This window comes from Mustelus asterias, chromosome 11 (genome assembly GCF_964213995.1).
Source record: "Mustelus asterias chromosome 11, sMusAst1.hap1.1, whole genome shotgun sequence".
Classification (NCBI taxonomy): domain Eukaryota; kingdom Metazoa; phylum Chordata; class Chondrichthyes; order Carcharhiniformes; family Triakidae; genus Mustelus; species Mustelus asterias.
This window is the reverse complement of record NC_135811.1, coordinates 94,923,577-94,946,621: the sequence shown is the minus strand read 5'-3', so window position 1 is coordinate 94,946,621 and position 23,045 is coordinate 94,923,577. Positions and strand designations below refer to the sequence as shown.

At 44.4% G+C, this 23,045-nt stretch overlaps 1 protein-coding gene across 1 annotated transcript in view; it reads right to left on the bottom strand.

Moving 5' to 3' along the window:
• The window catches only part of aarsd1 (alanyl-tRNA synthetase domain containing 1), a 78,989-nt gene that overhangs the window by 55,623 nt on the left and 321 nt on the right, over positions 1-23,045 (bottom strand). Inside the window, exons 2-5 of the mRNA XM_078224012.1 lie at positions 9,476-9,589; positions 8,163-8,229; positions 3,347-3,445; positions 1,515-1,601 (exon numbers count right to left, since the gene is read on the bottom strand). Of these exons, the coding sequence (XP_078080138.1) occupies positions 1,515-1,601; positions 3,347-3,445; positions 8,163-8,229; positions 9,476-9,589 (367 nt within the window). The remainder of the gene's footprint in view (positions 1-1,514; positions 1,602-3,346; positions 3,446-8,162; positions 8,230-9,475; positions 9,590-23,045) is intronic.

Below are 23,045 nucleotides of genomic sequence, written 5' to 3'. Positions count from 1 at the left end.
GTCCAGTTGCAGTGAGCTTGCTTGGATCAGAGAATGAGGACTCAGGTAAGCATATGGACCAATGAGGCATGAGTGGAGAGTACATCCGTGTACATACAGCTAGAGGAACAACAGGAAGCATGCTTGGATAGGGAGAGCTGGTGGATTATATATGTTTATCATCCTCTACATGGTATTTTTTGAAGATAAACAGAACTGTTACAGAAGCTGCATCTCCGAGAAGTTTGTTTTGTTGAAATGCAGTTGAGCAAAAATAATAATTCAGGTGGGAAGCAATGTTGTAGGTTTCTCTTAATCAGGCTGATGGACAAAAATTGATAACGACCGTTTAGAAAGGAGAATAACACTGATTTAAACTTTAACCAGAAAGTCTGAAGAAAATTTGATTTGATGGTGATAACATACATAAAATTTTGATGCACCAATTGTTTCAATATTCTAACTCACCTTGAACAGAACAGGCGGGGCAAGAAGAGAGGGTTCACGGAGTTTAGAGGTTTTGTCTCAGGCCATAATATTCTGACAGATGCATTTATCATTATCATTATCCAGCATGCTCGTTATGGTGAGAAGCACATATTGCTTCCCATGAATTATGCCATGTAACTGGATAAATAGTTATTCAGGGCAGCACAGTGGCACAGTGACTGGCACTGCTGTCTCACAGCGCCAGGGACCCGGGTTCGATTCCCGGCTTGGGCCTCTGTCTGTGCGGAGCCTGCACGTTCTCCTCATGTCTGTGTGGGTTTCCTCCGGGTGCTCCAGTTTCCTTCCACAGTCTGAAAGACGTACTGGAAAGGTGCATTGGCTGTGCCAAATCCTCTCTCAGCGTACCCGAACAGGTGTCAGAGTTGGCGACTCGGGGATTTTCACAGCAACTTCATTGCAGTGTTAATGTAAGCCTACTTGTGACACTAATAAATAAACTTTAAATATTTAAGCAATAGGAGTCCAAGTGGTGGAGAAAATTTGAAAGCACATTGCTGAAAACTAACAATGACATGAGGAAAATAGTAACAGAAAGTCAAACAGTTACAGTGCCATGATGCAAAACAGGCTTTATATGTTTAGAATATTAGACTTCTACAGGTAAAGCCATCTCCATATTTAAGATAATGTGCAATGCAGCCCATTTTGGCATGATGGCACAGTGGTTAGCACTGCTGCCTCACAGCGCCAGGGACCCGGGTTCAATTCCCAGCTTGGGTCACTGTCTGTGCAGACTCTGCACGTTCTCCCCATGTCTGCGTGGGTTTCCTCCGGGTGCTCCGGTTTCCTCCCACAGTCTGAAGGACATGCTAGTTAGGGTGCATTGGCCATGCTAAATTTTCTCTCAGTGTACCCAAACAGGCGCCGGAGTGTGGCGACCAGGGGATTTTCACAGTAACTTCATTGCAGTGTTAATGGAAGCTTGACTTGTGACACTGAGAAATCATTAAAATAAATAAATTAATTTTTTTAGTTGCCATTTTCAGTTTTGGTAACTGGTCATACTCCACAGAGGTCGAACGTACATTTGCATAGTTTTCCAAGTCAAACATCTGCTCATCATCGTCATACCAGTCCCTCCAGTTATCAAAGTCCACCACTAACCAGGCATGCTGTGAAGGAAAAACACACAAGGGTTTATATAAGCTCCAGTCGATTCTATATAAACAATGCAGGGACAGGTTCCCCAGTGCAAGGCAATGTGAACTTGCCTTTGGGACCTGGCTGCACACGCAATTAGGGATGAATCACACAAACAAATGACGTCCACAGCAAAAATATATCTTGTACCTGAAATTCAGAACCACCGCTTGTTGTCAGTTAATCCTATTTAAAGTTCACGGGGACCATTTCAATTTGCTCACTATCCCTAAACATGTTGGAAAAACAGGACCCAAAACAATTACAAACACAGAAAAAAATCCTCTACTCATGATAGTCCAGTGACTCTCAAGTTTTATTGTTTGAAGGATCCCTTTTCAAATGGATTAGTAATCATGGGCTTCTGCCTAAAGTAAATGCTATAAAATACTCATAATATGAAAATGCTGCAAGCAAACCATGTTCTTGCAATCAGGTATATTTGTCAGTAAGATGTGTGTGCAGCCTTCCCACTGCAGAACCTGCCCATCTTTGTACGGAGGAAGGAGGAGCCCAGGGAGAGCAGAACACAAAGCACTCAGGGAAGCAAGGAGGAAGCCCAGAAACGGTGGGGAAGCACACAATGGTGAGTGCATATGAAGCATGCGGAGAGCAGAACATGGTGAAAGCAGCATCCTGGCGAGCGCAGGATCACAGGGAGAGGGCAGGAGCCTGGAGCATGGTGAACCAGGAACACCAGAGCGCAGTAGAGGAGTACTCCGATCGGGAGTACAAGGGGCAACAGAGAAGGCCTCCAGCTTCATCTCGTTCATTTATTCTTGGCCACAGGGCCCTGGACGGTTGCCCACGTCATCCACCTGTGGGCGAGCTGTGGGCGCAAACCCCCTGGAACGTCGCTGCAGCCACCTACAGACCCCAATTTGAGAACTGCTACACTAGTCGATGGAGATCTATTCTGTGGGCAATCAGGGCTCCTGTCTGAAACAGGGGGTAGTTTTATTTAAATGGGAGAACTACACAGATAGGTGCACTGCTGAGATTGTGCGCTATGCACGCTTCTTCATTGGTCTTAGATGTGGAGCGGCCTAAGCAGGGTCATTAAAGGAACTGACTGAGGTCAGTCCAGAAGCAGCACAACTAGGTTTTCGACTAGGTTCAACTAGGTTTGTCCAGCCTGGAGCAAAATGAATGCTGAAAACTTGTTGATATTATGTAGATGAAACCCACCCATCAAATGGTTCCTGTCTCCCACTGGTGCTTCCAGGCAGGCCCATTGAAACTGCACAGAGTTGCAAAAACTGAACCTCTTCCCCCCCCTAAGGCCAGATGGTGCAAGAAGCAGATGTATCACATTATCACTGAAGCTGAAACACACTAATCTCATTAATGCATCTACAATGACAAACCAAAGTGCAGAGAAGATAATAACTTGTCTCTATCATTGTAAATTAACAGTTGCCTTTCCCTCTTTTCCATTTTATATAGTGAGAAAAAAAACAGATTGCTGTAAATCTAAATGTTTCCTGGCCTCTGCTAGTCCTTCTTCCTGCAGTCACTTGGTGGTGCTTTGGAGTGTATTCATCTCCATATTTTTAACCCATGAGTGGGAGAGTAGGAAAACGGGATAACAAAAACACATTTTCCACCTACACTGCAACATCTACAAATAGAATCTGCCACAGTTGTTGCCATTAGGTCATTAAATGATACCAGTCATAGCCAATTTACCTATTTTAATATTAGCCGAGAATCATACCTTGGTTTTCTCTTTGCTCAATCTTGGCCAAGCTTTTTTACCATCGACTTTCCTCATGAAGAGAGTTATAGACCTATCCGAACGTTTGTGTCTCGAATCCTGTCAATGGGAAGAGAAGCAAAAATCAACCAAACCCCTATAAAGGAAAGCAAGTCTGTTTTCCTATAATCCATAATCACAGAATTTGCTTTGGTGCAATTAAAACAGTGTTTAATGATCACATTATATATATATATATATACACATTATTTTAAGGCCAAAACAACTGCCATTGGATAAAAGCAAATTACTGCGGGTGCTGGAATCTGAAACCAAAAGAGAAAATGCTGGAAAATCTCAGCCGGTCTGGTATCATCTGTAAGGAGAGACATGACATAGGAAGCCATTTCCAGCTCTGTATTTCACTTCGCTGCTGGATGGACGTGTATATTGAATCTGATTTTAGCACAGGATGGCCAGTCCGTGCCTGTGGACTGATGGAAGTTAGTCCTCCAGCCTCATCAGCATGCTCAGAGTGAGCTAGCAGTGCCGATTGCATCGCTTTAGACAGCTCAAATGAGCAAAGACATCAATATCAGTTTGCCTGCCTCTCCAGCAGCACTAATCAGGTTTTTTTCCCCGAGGAGAGGTTATAGCAGGTTACAGAAGATGGGAGGGTGGCTAGTTGAGATTCCTGTTCTTGGCAACAGATCTTTTTTTCTTCAAGAATTTATGCAGTTGGTGGACCCAGGGACCATCGATAAACTTGGCACCCTCACACACCCTGCACTAATTTCTCAATTGAGTTCTTCAACAGGCTTCAGGCCACAACATGTTAAGGAACCCAATGTCTGCTTTAGGCACCTGCCTGTGATGTTTAAAAAGATCTCATGAAATTTGCACAGATTGGGTCAGATTGTGTAACTGCCAAATTGGCATATTTCTATCCATTTATCGGCGGCACGGTAGCTCAGTGGTTAGCACTGCTGCTTCACATCGCCAGGGACCCGAGTTCAATTCCGGCCTCAGGTCACTGTCTGTGTGGAATTTGCATGTTCTCCCCGTGTCTGGGTGGGTTTCCTCTGGGTGCTCCAGTTTCCTCCCACAGTCCAAAGATGTGCGGGTTAGGTTGATTGGCCATGGTGAGCTGCCCCTTAGTGTCGGGGGATTAGCAGGCTAAATGCATGCAGTTACAGGGATAGGGCCTGAGTTGGATTGTTGTCCGTGCGGGGTCGATGGGCCGAATGGCCTCCTTCTGCACAGTAAGGATTCTATGATTCTACCTCATAATTCAGCTGGTTTTTAACAGCAATGATGTGGAGATGCCGGCATTGGACTGGGGTAAACACAGTAAGAAGTCTCACAACACCAGGTTAAAGTTCAACAGGTTTATTTGGTAGCAAAAGCCACTAGCTTTCGGAGCGCTGCTCCTTCGTCAGGTAAGTGGGAGTTCTGTTCACAAACAGGGCATATAAAGACACAAACTCAATTTACAAAATAATGGTTGGAATGCGAGTCTTTACAGGTAATCAAGTCTTAGAGGTACAGACAATGTGAGTGGAGAGAGGGTTAAGCACAGGTTAAAGAGATGTGTATTGTCTCCAGCCGGGACAGTTAGTGAGATTTTGCAAGCCCAGGCAAGTCATGGGGGTTACAGATAGTGTGACATGAACCCAAGATCCCGATTGAGGCCGTCCTCATGTGTGCAGAACTTGGCTATCAGTCCCTGCTGAGGAGGATCGCAACAGACAACTCCAGATGCTGAAAGATGCCCTCATAAGAACAGGATATGGCGCTCAACTCATCGATCGACAGTTCTGACACGCCACAGCAAAGAACCGCACCGACATCCTCAGAAGACAAACACGGGACACGGCGGACAGAGTACCCTTTGTCGTCCAGTACTTCCCCGGAGCGGAGAAGCTATGACATCTTCTCCAGAGCCTTCAACATGTCACTGATGAAGACGAACATCTCGCCAAGGCCATCCCCACACCCCCACTTCTCGTCTTCAAACAACCGCACAACCTCAAACAGACCATTGTCCGCAGCAAACTACCCAGCCTTCCGGAGAACAGTGACCACGACACCACACAACCCTGCCACATCAACCTCTGCAAGACATGCCAGATCATCGACACGGATGCCATCATCTCACGTGAGGACACCATCTACCAGGTACAGGGTACATACTCTTGCAACTCGGCCAACGCTGTCTACCTGATACGCTGCAGGAAAGGATGTCCCGAGGCATGGTACATTGGGGAGACCATGCAGACGCTACGACAACAGATGAATGAACATCACTCGACAATCACCAGGCAAGTGTGTTCTCTTCCTGTTGGGGAACACTTCAGCAGTCACGGGCATTCAGCCTCTGATCTTCGGGTAAGCGTTCTCCAAGGCAGCCTTCACGACACACGACAACGCAGAGTCACTGAGCAGAGACTGATAGCCAAGTTCCACATACATGAGGACGGCCTCAATCGGGATCTTGGGTTCATGTCACACTATCTGTAACCCCCATGACATGCCTGGGCTTGCAAAATCTCACTAACTGTCCCGGCTGCAGACAATACACATCTCTTTAACCTGTGCTTAACCCTCTCCCCATTCACATTGTCTGTACTTTTCAGACGTGATTACCTGTAAAGACTCACATTCCAACCATTATTTTGTAAATTGAGTTTGTGTCTTTATGTGCCCTGTTTGTGAAGAGAATTCCCACTTACCTGATGAAGGAGCAGCGCTCCAAAAGCTAGTGGCTTTTGCTACCAAATAAACCTGTTGGACTTTAACCTGGTGTTGTGAGACTTCTTGCTGTCTTTAACAGCAATGCAAAGTACTGATTTTCAATTGAATAAAAAAATGAGGTCTCAAGGAATTTTTCAAGGCAACACCTGGATTGTTCGGTGAACTTGGCTCACCTGAATATAACTCTGCGGGCATTAGACTTGAGGGATTGAAGCTAGGGGTCACATTGGGGAAATGATAAGATTTCTGTAGAAAACCTTGAATCTACTGGGGATGGAGTAGTTGAGCAGATTAACAGTAGTCAAGATATTATGATAGAAACAGAAATAGGAGCAGAAGTTGGCTATTCAACCCTTCAAGCCTGCTCTGCCATTCAATATGGTCATGGTTAATTTTCTAACTCAACGGCATTCTCCTGCTCTTGTCCCACACCACCTGACGCCTTTATAGCCTAGAAATCTATTTCCTTCTTAAATATATTCAGTGATTTGGCCTCCACAGCTTTCTACGGTAGAGAATTCCACAGGTCCACCACCCTCTGAGTGAAGAGGTTTCTCCTCATCTCAGTCCTAAATGGCCTACCTCTAAGAATGTGATCCCTTGCTCAAGAATCCCCAGCCAAAGAAAACAACATTCCTGAATCCAGTCTGTCCAGCCTTGTCAGAATTTTATACATTTCAATTGGATCCCCTCTCATTCTTCTAAATTCCAATGTAGAGCAAGATCAACTTAATGTGAGGTAGGTCCATTCAAATGTCTGACAGCAGCAGGGAAGAAGCTGTCCTTGAGTCGGTTGGTATGTGACCTCAGACTTTTGTACCTTTTTCCCAATGGAAGAAGGTGGAAGAGAGAATGTCCGGGGTGCGTGGGGTCCTTAATTATGCTGGCTGCTTTACCGAGACAGCGGGAAGTGTAGACAGAGTCAATGGATGGGAGGCTGGTTTGCGTGATGGATTGGGCTACATTCTTGATCTTTTGTAGTTCAAATTGACCCAATCTCTCCTCAAACGACAAATCTTGCCATCCTCGGGATCAGTCTGGTGAACCTTCGATTCCCTCTATGACAAGTATATCCTTTCTTAGAAAAGGAGACCAAAACTCCACGCAATACTCTAGGTGTAAGTTGATGAATGGAAGGACAATGGCTAAGCAGTTGGGAGTTTGCCAGGGTGCTTTGTTGTATTTCAAGAATCCTAGACACAGGAGGGTGTCATCCATTCATGGGATGTGGGCATTGCTGGCAAGGTGAGAATCTTTTGCCAATCCCTTAATCCCTTTAACCAAATGGCTTGCCAGGCCATTTTAGAGGGCAGTTTAGGATCAACCACATTGTTGGAAATCTGGAGTGAGATATAGGCTGGAATTTTATCAGCATGCCCTCTGCTTTTTACATGTTTAAAGGTCCGTGGCTTTCAAAAACTTTGGATCATGACACTTAAACGGACCTTAGCTACCCACCCATCAAAAGAGTTTATGTCTTCTCCATAAGATTATGACTCCCACATTGTATGGATAGGAAAGTTTAAATGGGTGGAGAAGTTTAGAGAGAATGATGGACAGTGAAACTTGGAGGAATGAGAGAGAGAGAGAGCAAGGAGAAGTTGCTCAGTGTAGGAGCTAAGGAAAAATGAAGGGAAAATACCACATGAGAAACTCAGATGGGCACAAAATTCCCACTCCTGAAATATGCAAATCCACACATAAAAACTTTCCAGTGAATAATATTGGAAAGCGACAAGGACCCAATAAAGCTAGCTATTTTTCTCCCTCTTTGTCTTGAGGAGCTATTGTACCAGCTAAACTGCTGTTCAGACTGGAGATGAACCAACTCAGCACAGACAAGGAATTAAAGCTGGACTTATGGTTAGCTTGGCACTACATCAGTCCATGTCTTCAATCACTCGGCAAACAGTGGGATTGACTTGATGGACTTTAAATTGGAATTGATTTAAATAGTCAAAGCAATAAATTTCACAAGACCCAGAATTAGGAGTGCCAGATTTTTCACTGAACACACGCTTGCAGGACATGCTTTTAGACTAAGCAAGTTAAACTGATGTCTGTCCACATAGCATCTACTTACATTTGGCTCCACTTTGCTGTATAGTTCGATGTTGTTATAGAGTTCCATGTTATCCGCTGACTTGCAACTGTTGAAATTAAAATGTAAAATAACTGCCAATAAATATATTAATTCATATTCACCCATACAAGTATGTGGACAATTACAACCATCAATCAAAGCAGTCCAGCAGCAGGTTTTTCTCTTAACTCTGACAATTTAAGCCTTTTTTTTTAATGCTTTAGAGGGTTGTGGCCCTTGTATTTACAAAGCTACATGTTTCATTTTCCACAAATAAAGTCACCTTTAGTAGTTTTCTAGTTATCGGTTGCGCACAACTCTTTTAGATCACAGCCACAGTCTTGGGTGAGATAAAAGTAAAGTTTATTTATTAGTCACAAGTAAGGCTTACATTAACACTGCAATGAAGTTACTGTGAAATTCCCCTAGTTGCCACACTGTGGCCGCCTGTTCGGGTAAATGCACCTGACCAGATTGTGGGAGGAAACCGGAGCACCCGGAGGAAACCCACGCAGACATGGGGAGAATGTGCAAACTCCGCACAGACAGTGACCCAAACCAGGAATCGAACCCGGGTCCCTGGCGCTGTGAGGCAGCGGTGCTAACTATCGTGCCACCGTGCCGCCCAATAAGATGCCTATAAGAGAAGCAAATTGCTTCACCAGAGGAATCAAAATGAGCATGATTACTTTTGAGCTCACCCTGCCTGCCCTGCACCACAATCTCTGGAAATTTAGGGTCATTGAGCCAGTGCCCCCATGTCACACCTCCTGATCTCTATTGTGCAGCTGGTCAATGAGCAAGGTGAAAGCAGCACAAAGTAACCAGTTCATATTTCTCCCTCTGTGAGCAGCACTTCACATCTGCTCTTCACAATGGCATGATTGAAATTGAGAATCCACTGAGCTGAGAGTAAGTTTTCCTAACTCCATGACACACAACATTGGAATTCCGCAACACTGTGCCATCTGGCTGCAGTTAAAATATTTAGTCGCAATCAGCATCCACATTCAACTTTTCTTATAGCTAGAGTTTCAGACAATATCTATGAGTTAAAATGAACCAGGACTCTGGACTGACTGACTAAAGCACAGTTCTAAAAGAGTCCATCTATTAACTGCGATTTTCTCAGTGACAACAGGCACACAAGAACGAGAAGTCATTCGATGACAGATTAGTATCATTTAAGTATCACCTTAATGTTACCTCTTCGCCAATGCGCTGTGTCAGTTCAAATTTGCATTTAAATATACATGGAGCAGTGATCTATACTACAAAATAAATAATTCACAGCAAACACAATAGTTTCTTACCTGAAGATCAGCCTGAATTTTTCAATTTTAACATCAACGTCCTTGGTATCTTCCACACAGAACTCAACAAACACATAGTTCTTACGGTCATACCATTGTGTCTTTGCTGGCTGCCTGTGGAAATAAATGTGCGTCAAAGAGCAGTTAGTCACTCTTTAATTCTTAAAGCTTTGGGTGTTGAAAGTAGAAGCATAAAGAAGTGGGCACGCATTTTGCAGTTTGAAGCTTTAGGTGGTGACTCAACAGCTAAATCGGGAGTGAAGCTAAGATGATGAGCAGGCATTAGACCTTTGATTTTAAATGATGACTAGCCCTTTGTAAATGAAGTTTGATCATTGGAAATTTTAACCCTACAAGGCACTGGGTGCCAATGGACTGACCATGAACCCCATATGTTCCACCCATTGGCATCAGCTATGGCGGCCGGCAATCCTTAAGGCAACGACAGGATGCCAATCTTGGCACCACATCTACAAACATCCACTCCCTCTACGACCAACGCTCAGTAGCAGCAGTGTGTACTATCTACAAGATTCACTGCAGCAATTCACCAAAGATCCTTAGACAGCACCTTCCAAACCCACGACCACTTCCATCTAGAAGGACAAGGGCAGCAGATATATGGGAAAACCATCACCTGCAAGTTCCGCTCCAAGCCACTCACCATCCTGACTTGGAAATATATCGCCATTCCTTCGCAGTCACTGAGCCTAAATCCTGGAATTCCCTCCCTAATGGCATTGTGGGTCAACCCATAGCGTGTGGACTGCAGCGATTCAAGATGGCAGCTCACCACCACCTTCTCAAGGGCAACTAGGGACGGGCAATAAATGCTGGCCAGCCAGCAACGTCCATTTTTTAAAAATGCAGATCAGTTTTCTAAATGTTTTTTGCATGGCTAGGAGGAGATTGGAGACTGTCAGCTCACTGATATTACATAGATCAGGCCTAACTGTGCATGAGCAATTGTGTAGAGTAATACTTTGCTAACCGGTCCTTTATTAGAAAAAAATAACGAACAATTGACAATAATGTGGGGCGACATGGTGGCACAATTCAAGTAGCAAATTATAATTCAGTCAGTTCCTAGGCCTCATAACTCCTTCATTGACATCATCGCGATGGTGCAGTGGTTAGCACTGCTGCCTCACAATGCCAGGGACCTGGGCTCGATTCTGGTCTTGGGTGACTGTCTCTGTGGAGTTTGCATGTTCTCCCTGTGTCTGCGTGGGTTTCCTCCGGGTGCTCCGGTTTCCTCGCACACTCCAAAGATGTGCGGTTCACGTTGATTGGTCATGCTAAATTGGTGTCAGGAGGGTTAACAAGGTAAATACATGGGATTACGGGGATAGGGCCTGGGTGGGATTGTTATCAGTGCAGACAATGGGCCAAATGGCCTCCTTCTGCACCATAGGGATCCTATGAATATAGATTTTTTTTAATGCAGAAAAGCACCCCAAGCATGATAATTTTAAAAATGGCTGCTGAGACAAAGAGACAAATATGAGGAGGACGGGCAAAGTGTTAGGTTTCAGTGAGTGTCTTAAATGTGGAGAAGGTGGAGATCTTGAGTGCTTCTGGGAAGAAATTCCAGACCTAAACAACTGACTGTGGCCGATAATGAAGGAAAGAGAGGAGCAGTTATTCAAGGGGCCCGGATCTGTGAACTTGGCAGCTGTGGGCAGCAATAGTAGTTATACTGACAATAATAACCTTGTGCAGCCCTCCAATAATCTCCATTTTCTTGTTCCTCTGTCTCTGACCTCTCATGGATCCTTTTTGTCCCACTGATTTTTGTTTGCTACCAACTCCATCCTCTCCCTGGTAACAGACCGAGGCTGTTCACAAACCTGGTGCTATATTTGATCACAAGGTGAGCTCCCACCACAATCTGCACCATCCGGAAGATCACATATTTCCAGATCTGTAATACTTCCCAATTTCAAACTCGCATGAGCTCAGCTGCTACAGAAGCCCTCACCAATGTTCCAGACCTTTCAACGCACTTCTGGCTGGTCTCCCATGATATATCCTTCACAAACTTGAAATCATTCAAAACTGCCCTGCCCATGTCCGAACTCACATCAAGTGATGGAATACTCCCCACTTGCCTGGATGCGTACAGCTCCAACAACATTCAAGATGCTTGACACCATCTAGGACAAAGCAGCCCGCTTGATTGGCACCACATCTACAAATATTCAATCCCTCCACCACCGACGCTCAATAGCAGCAGTGTGTACTATCTACAAGATTCACTGCAGCAATTCACCTTAGAAACTTAGACAGCACCTTCCAAACCCACGACCACTTCCATCTAGGTGGACAAGGGCAGCAGATAAATGGAAAAACCACCATCTGCAAGTTCCCCTCCAAGCCATTGACCATCCTGACTTGGAAATATATTGTCGTTCCTTCACAGTCGCTGGGTCAAAATCCTGGAATTCCCTCCCTAACGGCATTGTGGGTCAACCCATAGCACGTGCTCCGCAGCGATTCAAGAAGGCAGCTCACCACCACCTTCTCAAGGGCAACTGGGGATGGGCAATAAATGCTGGCCAGCCAGTGATGTCCATGTGCCACAAATGAATAAAGAAGTCCCGCTTACCCATCCCTCCTGTGTTTGCTGATTTACACTGGTTCCCGGTCAAGAAACACCGATTTAAAATTTTAATTCTTGTTTTCAACTCGCTCAATGGTCTCTTCCCTTCCCATCTCTGTAATCACTTTCAGTGCTACAAATCCCTAGACCTCTGCACTCCAATGGCCTATTGAACATTCATAGAATCCCTACAGTGCAGAAGGAGGCCATTCGGCCCATCAAGTCTGCACTGACAACAATCCCACCCAGGCCCTATTCCCGTAAACCCACGTATTTATCCTGTCAGTCCCCTGACACTAAAGAGCAATTTAACATGGCCAATCAACCTAACCCGCACATCTTTGGAGTATGGGAGGAAACCGGAGCAGCTGGAGGAAACCCACGCAGACATGGGGAGAACTTGCAAACTCCACACAGACAGCAACCCAAGGCTGGAATTGAACCCGGGTCCCTAGTGCTGTGAGGCAGCAGTGCTAACTACTGTGCCACCATGCCTGATTTGAATCAGTCTATCAAGGGTGACCATGTGTTCAGCTGCCTACGACCTAAGCTCTAGAATTCCCTCCCTAAAATCCTCTTTTAGGACTCTCCTTAAAATGTACCTTTTCGACCAAGTTTTTGGTTATCTGGTCTAAAATGACTCAGTGTTAAATCATGCTTGAGAAAGCACCTGTGAAATAACTTAGGTTGTTTTATTACAATGAAAGGTACCATATAAATTCAAGTTGTTGTTGTCCCCAGCCAAGTCTCCATGCATGTTTATCAACATTCACAGTTAGATATTGACTCTCACTAACTAAATAGTGATGTGACACCAGAAACATAACTGAGTCATAACTGGCTTTCATTCTGAATAGCCTGAAGGTCAGAAAAATTTGCATAAAAATTGCAAATCACGTCTAAAGTGGTAAGTGCTATAAAACTGGAATTTCAAACATAATTAAGAGAGCATGTTTCTTGCCGAGACATGTTTTTGCAATGTAAGCATTAGAGTTTATTATGGTTTTGTTGCCTTCCACTTTCACATTTTATTCTGAATTTAATCAAGCCTCTAACGAGACATGGCGGCACGGTGGCACAGTGGTTAGCACTGCTGCCTCACAGCGCCAGGGACCTGGGTTCGATTCCCGGTTTGGGTCACTGTCTGTATGGAGTGTGCACATTCTCCCTATGTCTGCGTGGGTTTCCTCCGGGTGCTCTGGTTTCCTCCCACAGTCCGAAAGACATGCTGGTGTGGTAAACCACTGTTATGTCCTGATAACCACTGTTATGTTCTGATGACTGGACACACCCCTACCGGTGCTGCCTGAGGCTCCTCCCCTGTTCACTGGGGTATAAAGGTGGCTGCTCCTCCCCTTCGCCTCATTCTGGTCCGGTCCCTCGGTTAGAGTTTACTGTAGAGTTAGTTCCCTTTTATAGTTAATAAAAGCCTATTATTCCAGATTCCGTCTCTGGGTGTTGATAGTGCATCAGCTGGTTAGGTGCATTGGCCACGCTAAATTCTCCCTCAGTGTACCCGAACAGGCGCCGGAGTGTGGCGACTCGGGGATTTTCACAGTAACTTCATTGCAGTGTTGATGTCAGCCTACTTGTGACAATAATAAATAAAGTTTTAAACATGAAGTGGGCCCTTAACATTGTTTTGACACAATTAGGTAAATGTAGAGTCACCCTAGTCCCAGATGACCATAGGTTGGTGGTGATTTAACCTGAGGATCGCCATACCGCAGGGTAGGGGCAAGGTTGAGAAGGCAGGGCCCTCATGAATAACCTCTGCTGGTACAGGAATTGAACCCGTGCTTTTGGCGCTGCTCTGCATCACAAACCAGCTGTCCAGCCAAATGAGCTAATCGACCCTTACGATGGCAAAAGAAATGTCAAACATTATATTATAGAGGCTGCCACCCCATAATTACGTGATCGTATGATATGAACTGGTCAGCAGCCAAAACAGAGGAAACATGAACATACCAAACAATCATTTATGCTATGTATTGTATCATTACATTTTGATGGTATAAAATTTGAGTGAGAACACCTTGAAAACTTACTTAAAAGTTACTGGCTAGAATTATACCGTCCCATCCGCCACTGCAATTGGAACAGGTGAGAGGAGGACCATGGAAAGGTCCATTAACCTCGGGCGTGATTTTATAATTTCGGGATGAGCGAGGCAGTGAAATCTCGCCAATAGTATTAGAATGTGTTCAGTTGCTATTTAGTATGGGAAGCAAATCTTGGCATCACACCAAAATTGTGGACTCTTTATAGCCACAAGTTACACTTCACATTCCATATGTATAGGTATCAGGAAAATGTTATGAGATAAATTTGAAAAAGAGCAAATACTGAAAGCAAATGTGTTTAAATAAATGGAGTTGGGTTTACTTTTTAGATTAACAAAGTCATTACAAATGGCAGTCAGTTATTTGGGCTTACAAATCTGATGGGACGACTCAAAAGTTTATATATAGGTGCCAAGATCAACAGTTATGTGGAACTGTATTTTAACATTAGTAGATCATCAGACTATCAGGTATAGGTGCAGAATTAGGCCATTCAGTCCATTGAGTCCACTCCTCCATTCAATCATGGCTGATATGAATCTCATCCCCATTCTCCTGCCTTCTCCCCGTAACCCTTGATCCTCCTATTGATCAAGAACCTATCTATCTCTGTCATAAAGACACTCAAAGACCTGGCCCCCACAGCCCTCTATGGCAATGAGTTCCACAGATTCACCACCCTCTGCCTGAAGAAAATCCTCCTCATCTCAGTTTTAAAGGAGCGTCCCTTCACTCTGGGATGTCCTCGAGTTCTAGTCTCTCCCACTAGTGGAAACATCCTCGCCACATCCACTCTATCTACGCCTCTCAGTATTCTGTAACTTTCAATTAAATACCCCCTCATCCTTCTAAACTCCATCGAGCATAGACCCAGACTCCTCAACCGCTCCTCATATGACAAATCCTTCATTCCTGGGATCATTCTTGTGAACCTCGTCTGGACCCCCTCCAAGGCCAGCATATCCTTCCTTAGGTATGGGACCCAAAACTGCTCACAATATTCCAATGGAGTCTGACCAGAGCCTTATACAGCCTCAGCAGTACGTCCCTGCTCTTGTATTCTAGCCATCTAGAAATGAATGCTAACATTGAATTTGCCTTCCTAACTGCCAACTAAACCTGCATGTTAACCTTAAGAGAATCCTGAACCAGGACTCCCAAGTCCCTTTGTGCTTCAGATTTCCGAAACCTTTCCCCATTTAGAAAATAATCTACACCTCTATTCTTCCTACCAATATGCATAACCTCACACTTTCCCACATTGTATACTATCTGCAACTTCTTTTCCCACTCACCTAGCCTGTCCAAGACATTCTGCATCCTCCCCACTTCCTCAACACTGCCTGTCCCTAAACATATCTTTGTATCATCCACAAATTTAGCAACCAGGCCCTCAGTTCCATCTTCCAGATCATTAATGTATATAGTGAAAAGTTGTGGTCCCAACACTGACCGCTGTGGAACACCACTAGTTACCGGTTGCCATCCTGAAAAGGACCCCCTTATCCCCACTCTCAGCCTTCTGTCTGTCAGCCAATCTTCTATCCATGCCAGTACCTTGCCTCTAACACCATTGGCTCTTAGCTTATTTAGCAGCCTCCTGTAAGGCACCTTGTCAAAGGCTTTCTGGAAATCCAAATAAATCACGTCCACTGGCTCTCCTTTGTCTAACTTCTTTGTTACCTCCTCAAAGAATTCGAACAGATTTGTCAGACATGACCTCCCTTTGACGAAGTCATGCTGACAGCCATATTTCACCATGCATTTCCAAGTACTCCGCAATTTCATCCTTAATAATGGACTCCAAGATCTTAGCCATGACTGAGGGCAGGCCAGCTGGCCTATAATTTCCCATCTTCTGCCTCCCTCCCTTCTTAAACAGGGGTGTTACATTAGCCTTTTGCCAGTCCCCAAGCATTCCCTGTGGGAATCTAGATAATGACATTTGGTTGTAAGTTGCTCAGGTCAATTGCTGGTCAATAAATTACATTAAATTTCAAATTACAGATCAATGTCTGGATTCCCCTTCTTACAATACAAATTACAATTAAAATATATGAACTCTGTAGACACGAGGTGTGACAAAATGCAATCAAAAAGCTGTCACAAACAACAACAAAGTCATGTTGCTCCTTCTTTGTGATATTATAAAGTCAGACCTTCAAGGAACCACATACAAATTGCCCTCAACAATTACCCTCCCAGTTTGCATTCTGGAATGTTTTGTGTGTCTGGACCTGCACAAGCACGGGTGAATTGGAAAAAATAACAATAAAACCCCACAGAGTAAAAGAGAACTTTTTTTTATATAGGAATCTGCAAATTATTCTGCAGTCTATTGAAGTGAAGTTTTTCTTTACTTTAAATGGAATACATGTTTCCTGTAATGATAAACACTATTTACTCAAGCTTAGAGCATCTGCACATATGTTGGCTGAATTTGGACATTAGGAATATGCAGAGAAATGCAGGCTGTTGAGGTTTAGAATCACAATAGCTTTAGTCAGCTTAAGCAATACAGTGTATCATCTCAATGCACTGCTATGACTCCCACTGACTTGTCAGTTAGAACTATGCAAACATTGGCTTGAAAGATTATCTGAAGCTGAACAGGAAGAATCCCAGTGGTTGGTAACAAGACTACCCCTCCACCTCACTTCAGTTAATTAGGCTGGCTCATAAATCATAGAATGATAGGGCACAGAAGAAGGTCATTTGGCCCATCATGTCTGTGCCTGCTCTTTGTAAGACCTACCCAATTTGTGCCATTTTCTTGCTCTTTCCCCATTTCCCTATAAGATTTTCACCTTCAAGGATTTATCTAATTCTTGGGGTGGCACAGTGGCACTGCTGCCCCACAGCGCCGGGGACCCGGTTCAATTCTGGCCTTGGGTGACCGTTTGTGTGGAGTTTGCACATTCTTCCCATGTCTGCGTGGGTTTCCTTTGAATGCTCCAGTTTTCTCCCACAGTCCAAAGATGTGCACTTTAGGTGGATTGGCCATGGTAAATTGCCTCCTAGTGTCCCAAGATCTGTAGGGGTTAGGGAGATTAGCAGGGTAAATACATGGGGTTACAGGGATAGGGTGGGGGAGAGGGCCTGGGTAGAATACTCTGTCAGAGAGTCTGTGCAGGCTTGATGGGCCAAATGGCCTTCTTCTGTGCCCTATCATTCTATGATTTATGAGCCAGCCTAATTAACTGAAGTGAGGTGGAGGTGTAGTCTTGTTACCAGCCACTGGCATTCTTCCCATTCAGCTTAGAATCACTGTAATTCTTTTGAAAGTTATTATTGACTCTGATTCTGCCACTCTTTCAGGCAGATCACAATAACTTGCTGCATAAAAGATGTTCTTTATTTCACCTCTGGTTCCTTTGCCAACTACCTTTAATCTCTATCATTTGGTTACCAACCTGTCTGCCACTGGAACCAATTTTCTCCATATTTATTCTTAATTAACCCTTCATTATATTGATTTCTTCTATTAAATCTTCCCTTAACCTTCTCTGCCGGATGAGAGAATTCTACCCCTTGGCATCTTTATAAAGGTGTGGTATCCAAAATTGACGACAGTATTCCAGTTGGGCCCTAACCAAAGTTTTATAAAGGTTCCTTCCTTGCTTTTGAACTCTTCTGGGCAGAGAGTTTTTACTAACCTGGCTTACAGGAAGCAACTCTGTCAGGGAGTTACAGAGAACTTGCAATGCGGGCTCCCCACATGCTATGAAGCTTTAACTGTGGAATGTGCCTCTGGCATCAGAAATAGGTTCCCTGTCCAGATGCCCAGCCTGATTGGCAGGCTGAGTGTCCTCTAGGGTGGCGAGCCAGTCACTAAATGGCTGCAGTTCAAATAAACAATATCAAACGTGCCAACCTCATCAACCCACTCCATTATTTCACCAAAGAACTCAACCAAGTTAATCAAATACTGCCTTTCATTATTTATAGGTTCAGCCTCAGCTGGAGTACTGTGCTAAACCATGGACACCATATTTTTGAGAGGATATGAAGGCTTTGGGAGTGATACAGAAAAGATTTACTAGAATGATTCCCAGGAAATGGGACTTCAGTTACATGGATAGGTTGAGAAACTGAGGTTATTATCCCTGTTGTTAGCACTTTAAAGTTACTACATCTTTCTGCACTTTGCCTCCTCTGTCTCCTTCTAATTGTCTGGTGGTGTATGGTATTATTATGTGACCGCCTTCTGGGATTGTCAAGAGAGGTGTCACACTTCTTTAAGAACAAGGAAGGTATTTATAGATAAGAAAAACTTAGGTACAGGAGTTGGCAGCCCTTGGCTGCCCTGGAGCACAGCTCCAGTCCTTCCATGCTTACTTCATGGCTGCTCAATGATTCTGCCTCAGAAAGGACTCCACCCTCTGGTGTGATCACTCGCTCTGAGTTTCTGCTGTTCCCTCAAGTCAAGAGACTCACTTCTGCTGTACTGTCTTAAAGAGACAAACACAAGTATACGCCCTGCAAAATAATGGCTCCTATTACAAACAGGAGAGAGTTACGCAAACTGCTCTGATTTCCTGTATGTGGTGGCATGGTGTCCCAATCCCTCGGTTTGCACGGTCCAATTCACTAATAATTTGCAGCAAGTTTGTGTCATGGGAAACGCAGAAGGTTAGTTCACTTCATATTCAAAAGCTGGGGGAGGAGTGTTCGCAACTCCCCACTCCATTACACACACACACTATCAAACACACAGTAAAGGAGGAGGGATAGAAAAAGGAATTTTACAACTAGAGGTATTAACAGTACAGGGACCACAGAAAAGAATATTAGTTTATGTGATTTCCAGAGTCAAAGTCCAAAGAGGAATTCTTTCCTGTCAGACTTCAATTTCAGCCGGCTGAAGGCAGGGTTTGTAGGATTCACTTTGCAGTTGGTGTGTACAACACAAATGAAGTAGGTACACAGAGACTGGGTCAGTTTGGCAGCTGATGGTAGGAAATCTTCCAGCAGAGACAGGCTTGGAGGAGTTGAGGAATTGTAACCAACCGCTTGTTCAGCCAGTTGATGCTAAACAGCAGACTAAGGATTTTCCAGTTCTCAAAGACATATAGAGATTTCAACATTGTCAGCCAAGTCATGTCATCTTTCACCTTTCTTCCAAAAGGGATGTTTATATAGTGTCTGGTACTGTCTTTGATTTCAGGATTGAAAATGTCCCAGTTGTTAGTTGTTGAAAGAGTTACCATCCATATTAAGGGTCTGATGTCGGGAAGCCATTATCTACGCAGCCCCACTGACTCTGCTAGCAAGGTGAGCTTACCAGATGTTCCCCTTGGTTCCCTTTTCAAATGGGCCTAGACAGTCCCAGGTGTGATAAGAGTCTGTCAGCAGCTCTGCAGGCCTAATGTGTTTTGATGTACGAGTCTCTTTGTTTTCACGATTACAAGGGTTTTGTGCAATGATGTGTGAGGTACCCACCAGCTGAGAAAATAATTATTTTGTTCTTGTAACTCCTGGGAGTGGTTCCCAGAAAAAGGGCCACCCCTGTGGTCATGTGACTTATAGCAGCCATCTTTTTTGGTTCCACAGAAAGTCAATTTAAAAAATGGTAAATTATAAAGTTTGAGATATATTTTCCTATTATATGGAACGGTGCGGCACGGTAGCATAGTGGTTAGCACTGCTGCCTCACAGCTCCAGAGACCTGGGTTCGATTCCCGGCTTGGGTCACTGTCTGTGTGGAGTTTGCACATTCTCCTCGTGCCTGCGTGGGTTTCCTCCGGGTGCTCCGGTTTCCTCCCACAGTCCAAAGATGTGCGGGTTAGGTTGATTGGCCATGCTAAAATTGCCCTTTAGTGTCCTGAGATGTGTAGGTTAGAGGGATTAGCGGGTAAATGTGTAGGGATATGGGGGTAGGGCCTGGGTGGGATTGTGGTCGGTGAAGACTCAATGGGCCGAATGGCCTGTTTCTGCACTGTAGGGTTTCTATGATTTCAAGAATCCTCTGTGATTCTATAATTCCCACCAAATAGATTCTGTCTTTCTATCCTCAAGTGCTGTAATAGTATCTTCAATTAATAGTGTCCCCCTCTCCTCCATTTTCTCCTCCCCTATCTTTCCTTAAGTACATTACAACCAGAAATATCAAATATCCTTTCTCTACAGGTCTCTGTTTCAGCTGCTTTAATCTTCAAGCGACTATAAAGGGATGAGGGAGGAGTTGGCTAAGGTAGACTGGGAGCAAAAACTTTATGGTGGGACAATTGAGGAACAATAGAGACCTTCAAAGCGATCTTTCACAGTGCTCAGCAAAAGTATATACCTGTGATAAGGAAGGACTGTAGAAAAAGAGATAATCCGCCATGGATATCTAAGGAAATAAAGGAGGGTATCAAATTGAAAGAAAATGCATACAAAGTGGCAAAGATTAGTGGGAACAGAGAGGATTGAGAAATCTTTAAAGGTCAGCAGAAAGCCTCGAAAAAAGCTATAAAGAAAGGTAAGATGGATTATGAGAGTAAACTGGCTCAGAATATAAAAACAGATAGCAAAAGTTTCTACAAATATATAAAATGAAAAAGAGTGTCGAAAGTGAACATTGGTCCTTTAGAGGACGAGAAGGGGGATGTAATAACTGGAAATGAGAAAATGGCTGAGGCATTGAACAGGTATTTTGTGTCAGTCTTCACAGTGGAAGACACAAATAACATGCCAAAAATGGATGACAGGAAGGCTATGGCAGGTGAGAACCTAGAAACTATCATTATCACAAAAGAGGTAGTGTTGGGCAAGTTAATGGGGCTAAAGGTAGACGAGTCTCCTGGTCCTGATGGAATGCATCCCAGGGTACTAAAAGAGATGGTGGGAGAAATAGCAAATGCACTAGTGGTAATTTACCAAAATTCGCTGGACTCAAAGAACAAAGAACAGTACAGCACAGGAAACAGGCCCTTCGGCCCTCCAAGCCTGTGCCGCTCCTTGGTCCAACTAGACCAATCGTTTGTATCCCTCCATTCCCAGGCTGCTCATGTGACTATCCAGGTAAGTCTTAAACGATGTCAGCGTGCCTGCCTCCACCACCCTACTTGGCAGCGCATTCCAGGCCCCCACCACCCTCTGTGTAAAAAACGTCCCTCTGATGTCTGAGTTATACTTCGCCCCTCTCAGCTTGAGCCCGTGACCCCTCGTGATCGTCACCTCCGACCTGGGAAAAAGCTTCCCACTGTTCACCCTATCTATACCCTTCATAATCTTGTATACCTCTATTAGATCTCCCCTCATTCTCCGTCTTTCCAAGGAGAACAACCCCAGTCTACCCAATCTCTCCTCATAGCTAAGACCCTCCATACCAGGCAACATCCTGGTAAACCTTCTCTGCACTCTCTCCAATGCCTCCACGTCCTTCTGGTAGTGCGGCGACCAGAACTGGATGCAGTACTCCAAATGTGGCCTAACCAGCGTTCTATACAGCTGCATCATCAGACTCCAGCTTTTATACTCTGGGGTGGTTCCCGCAGATTGGAAAACAGCAAATGTGATGCCACTGTTTAAAAAAGGAGGTAGACAAAAGGCAGGTAACTATAGGCCGGTTAGCTTAACTTCTATGTTCTTATGTTTTATGTTCATCCCATGTGGCGATTTGGGCCTGCAGCTCAACAACTTCAGTAGCCATGCTCAGAACATTTGGGCACAGGTACTCTAAACCCATCTTTCTCCGTCCTGTAATGACCCCCATTCAATTCCTCCAGCAAGCACAACCTCACCCAGTATCTTCCAACAAGAACTACATGGTTTCAATTGCCAACTGCCAGACATCACCTTGTAGGCACCAATCCTCACAGAGATATTGGATTTGGAGTACACAACCCAGAGAAAAATCAAAGATCAAAATGTCTACCGCCTCCCTCAGTACCCAGCACCTTCACATTCACCATTCGGGAAGGCAGTGGCGCAGTGGGATTTTTTTTCATCCGTGGGACAAGGGCGTCACTGGTTGACCAGCATTTATTGCCCATCCCCAGTTGCCCTTAAACTGAGTGGCTTGCTAGGCCATTTCAGAGGACAGTTGAGAGTCAACCACATTGCTGTGGCTCTGGAGTCACATGTAGGCCAGGCCAGGTAAGGACGGCAGATTTCCTTCCCTAAAAGGACATTAGTGAACTAGATGGGGTTTTCTGACAATCGACAATGGTTTCGTAGTCATCAGCAGATTCTTAGTTCCGGATATTTTTAATTGAATTCAAATTCCACTATCTGCCATGGCGGGATTCGAACCCGGGTCCCCAGAACATTAGCTAAGTTTTTGGATTAATAGTCTAGCGATAATACCACTCGGCCATCGCCTCCCCACTCACTAGCCTAGTCACTAGACTAGTAATCCAGAGACACAGGGCAAGACCTGGGGACCCAGGTTCAAATCACTCCATGGCAGATGGTAAATTTGCATTAAAAATCTAATGTCGACCATGAAACCATTGTTGATTGTTGTAAAAGCCCATCTGGTTCACTAATGTCCTCTAGGGAAGGAAATCTGCCTTCCTTACCCAGTCTGGCCTACATGTGACTCCAGAGCCACATCAATTTGGTTGATTATGAAATGGAGGACAGTTACAGACGGGCAAATGGAGGGCAGTAAGGGATGGGCAACATGAGAATAAAGAATAATGAAAGAAACAAAGGCGACAGGGAGGTCTTTTGAAGGTCACATAATGCAGAACTTCATGGGCCAGCTATTCAGATTCCAATCCCCACGCAAACTAACTTCACCAGCCTTTACATTGGGTGAAATGGCACCCTAGAATTGTTAAGCTTTTCGGTGGAGTGCAGTCACTCCTAACGAATGAAAATTCACTTGGTTTGGAGGGTTCGCGTAGATTTAAAGTAACAATACCCTCTGTTACAAGTCACAATAGGTAAGTCTTGGGACATACATTGTTTT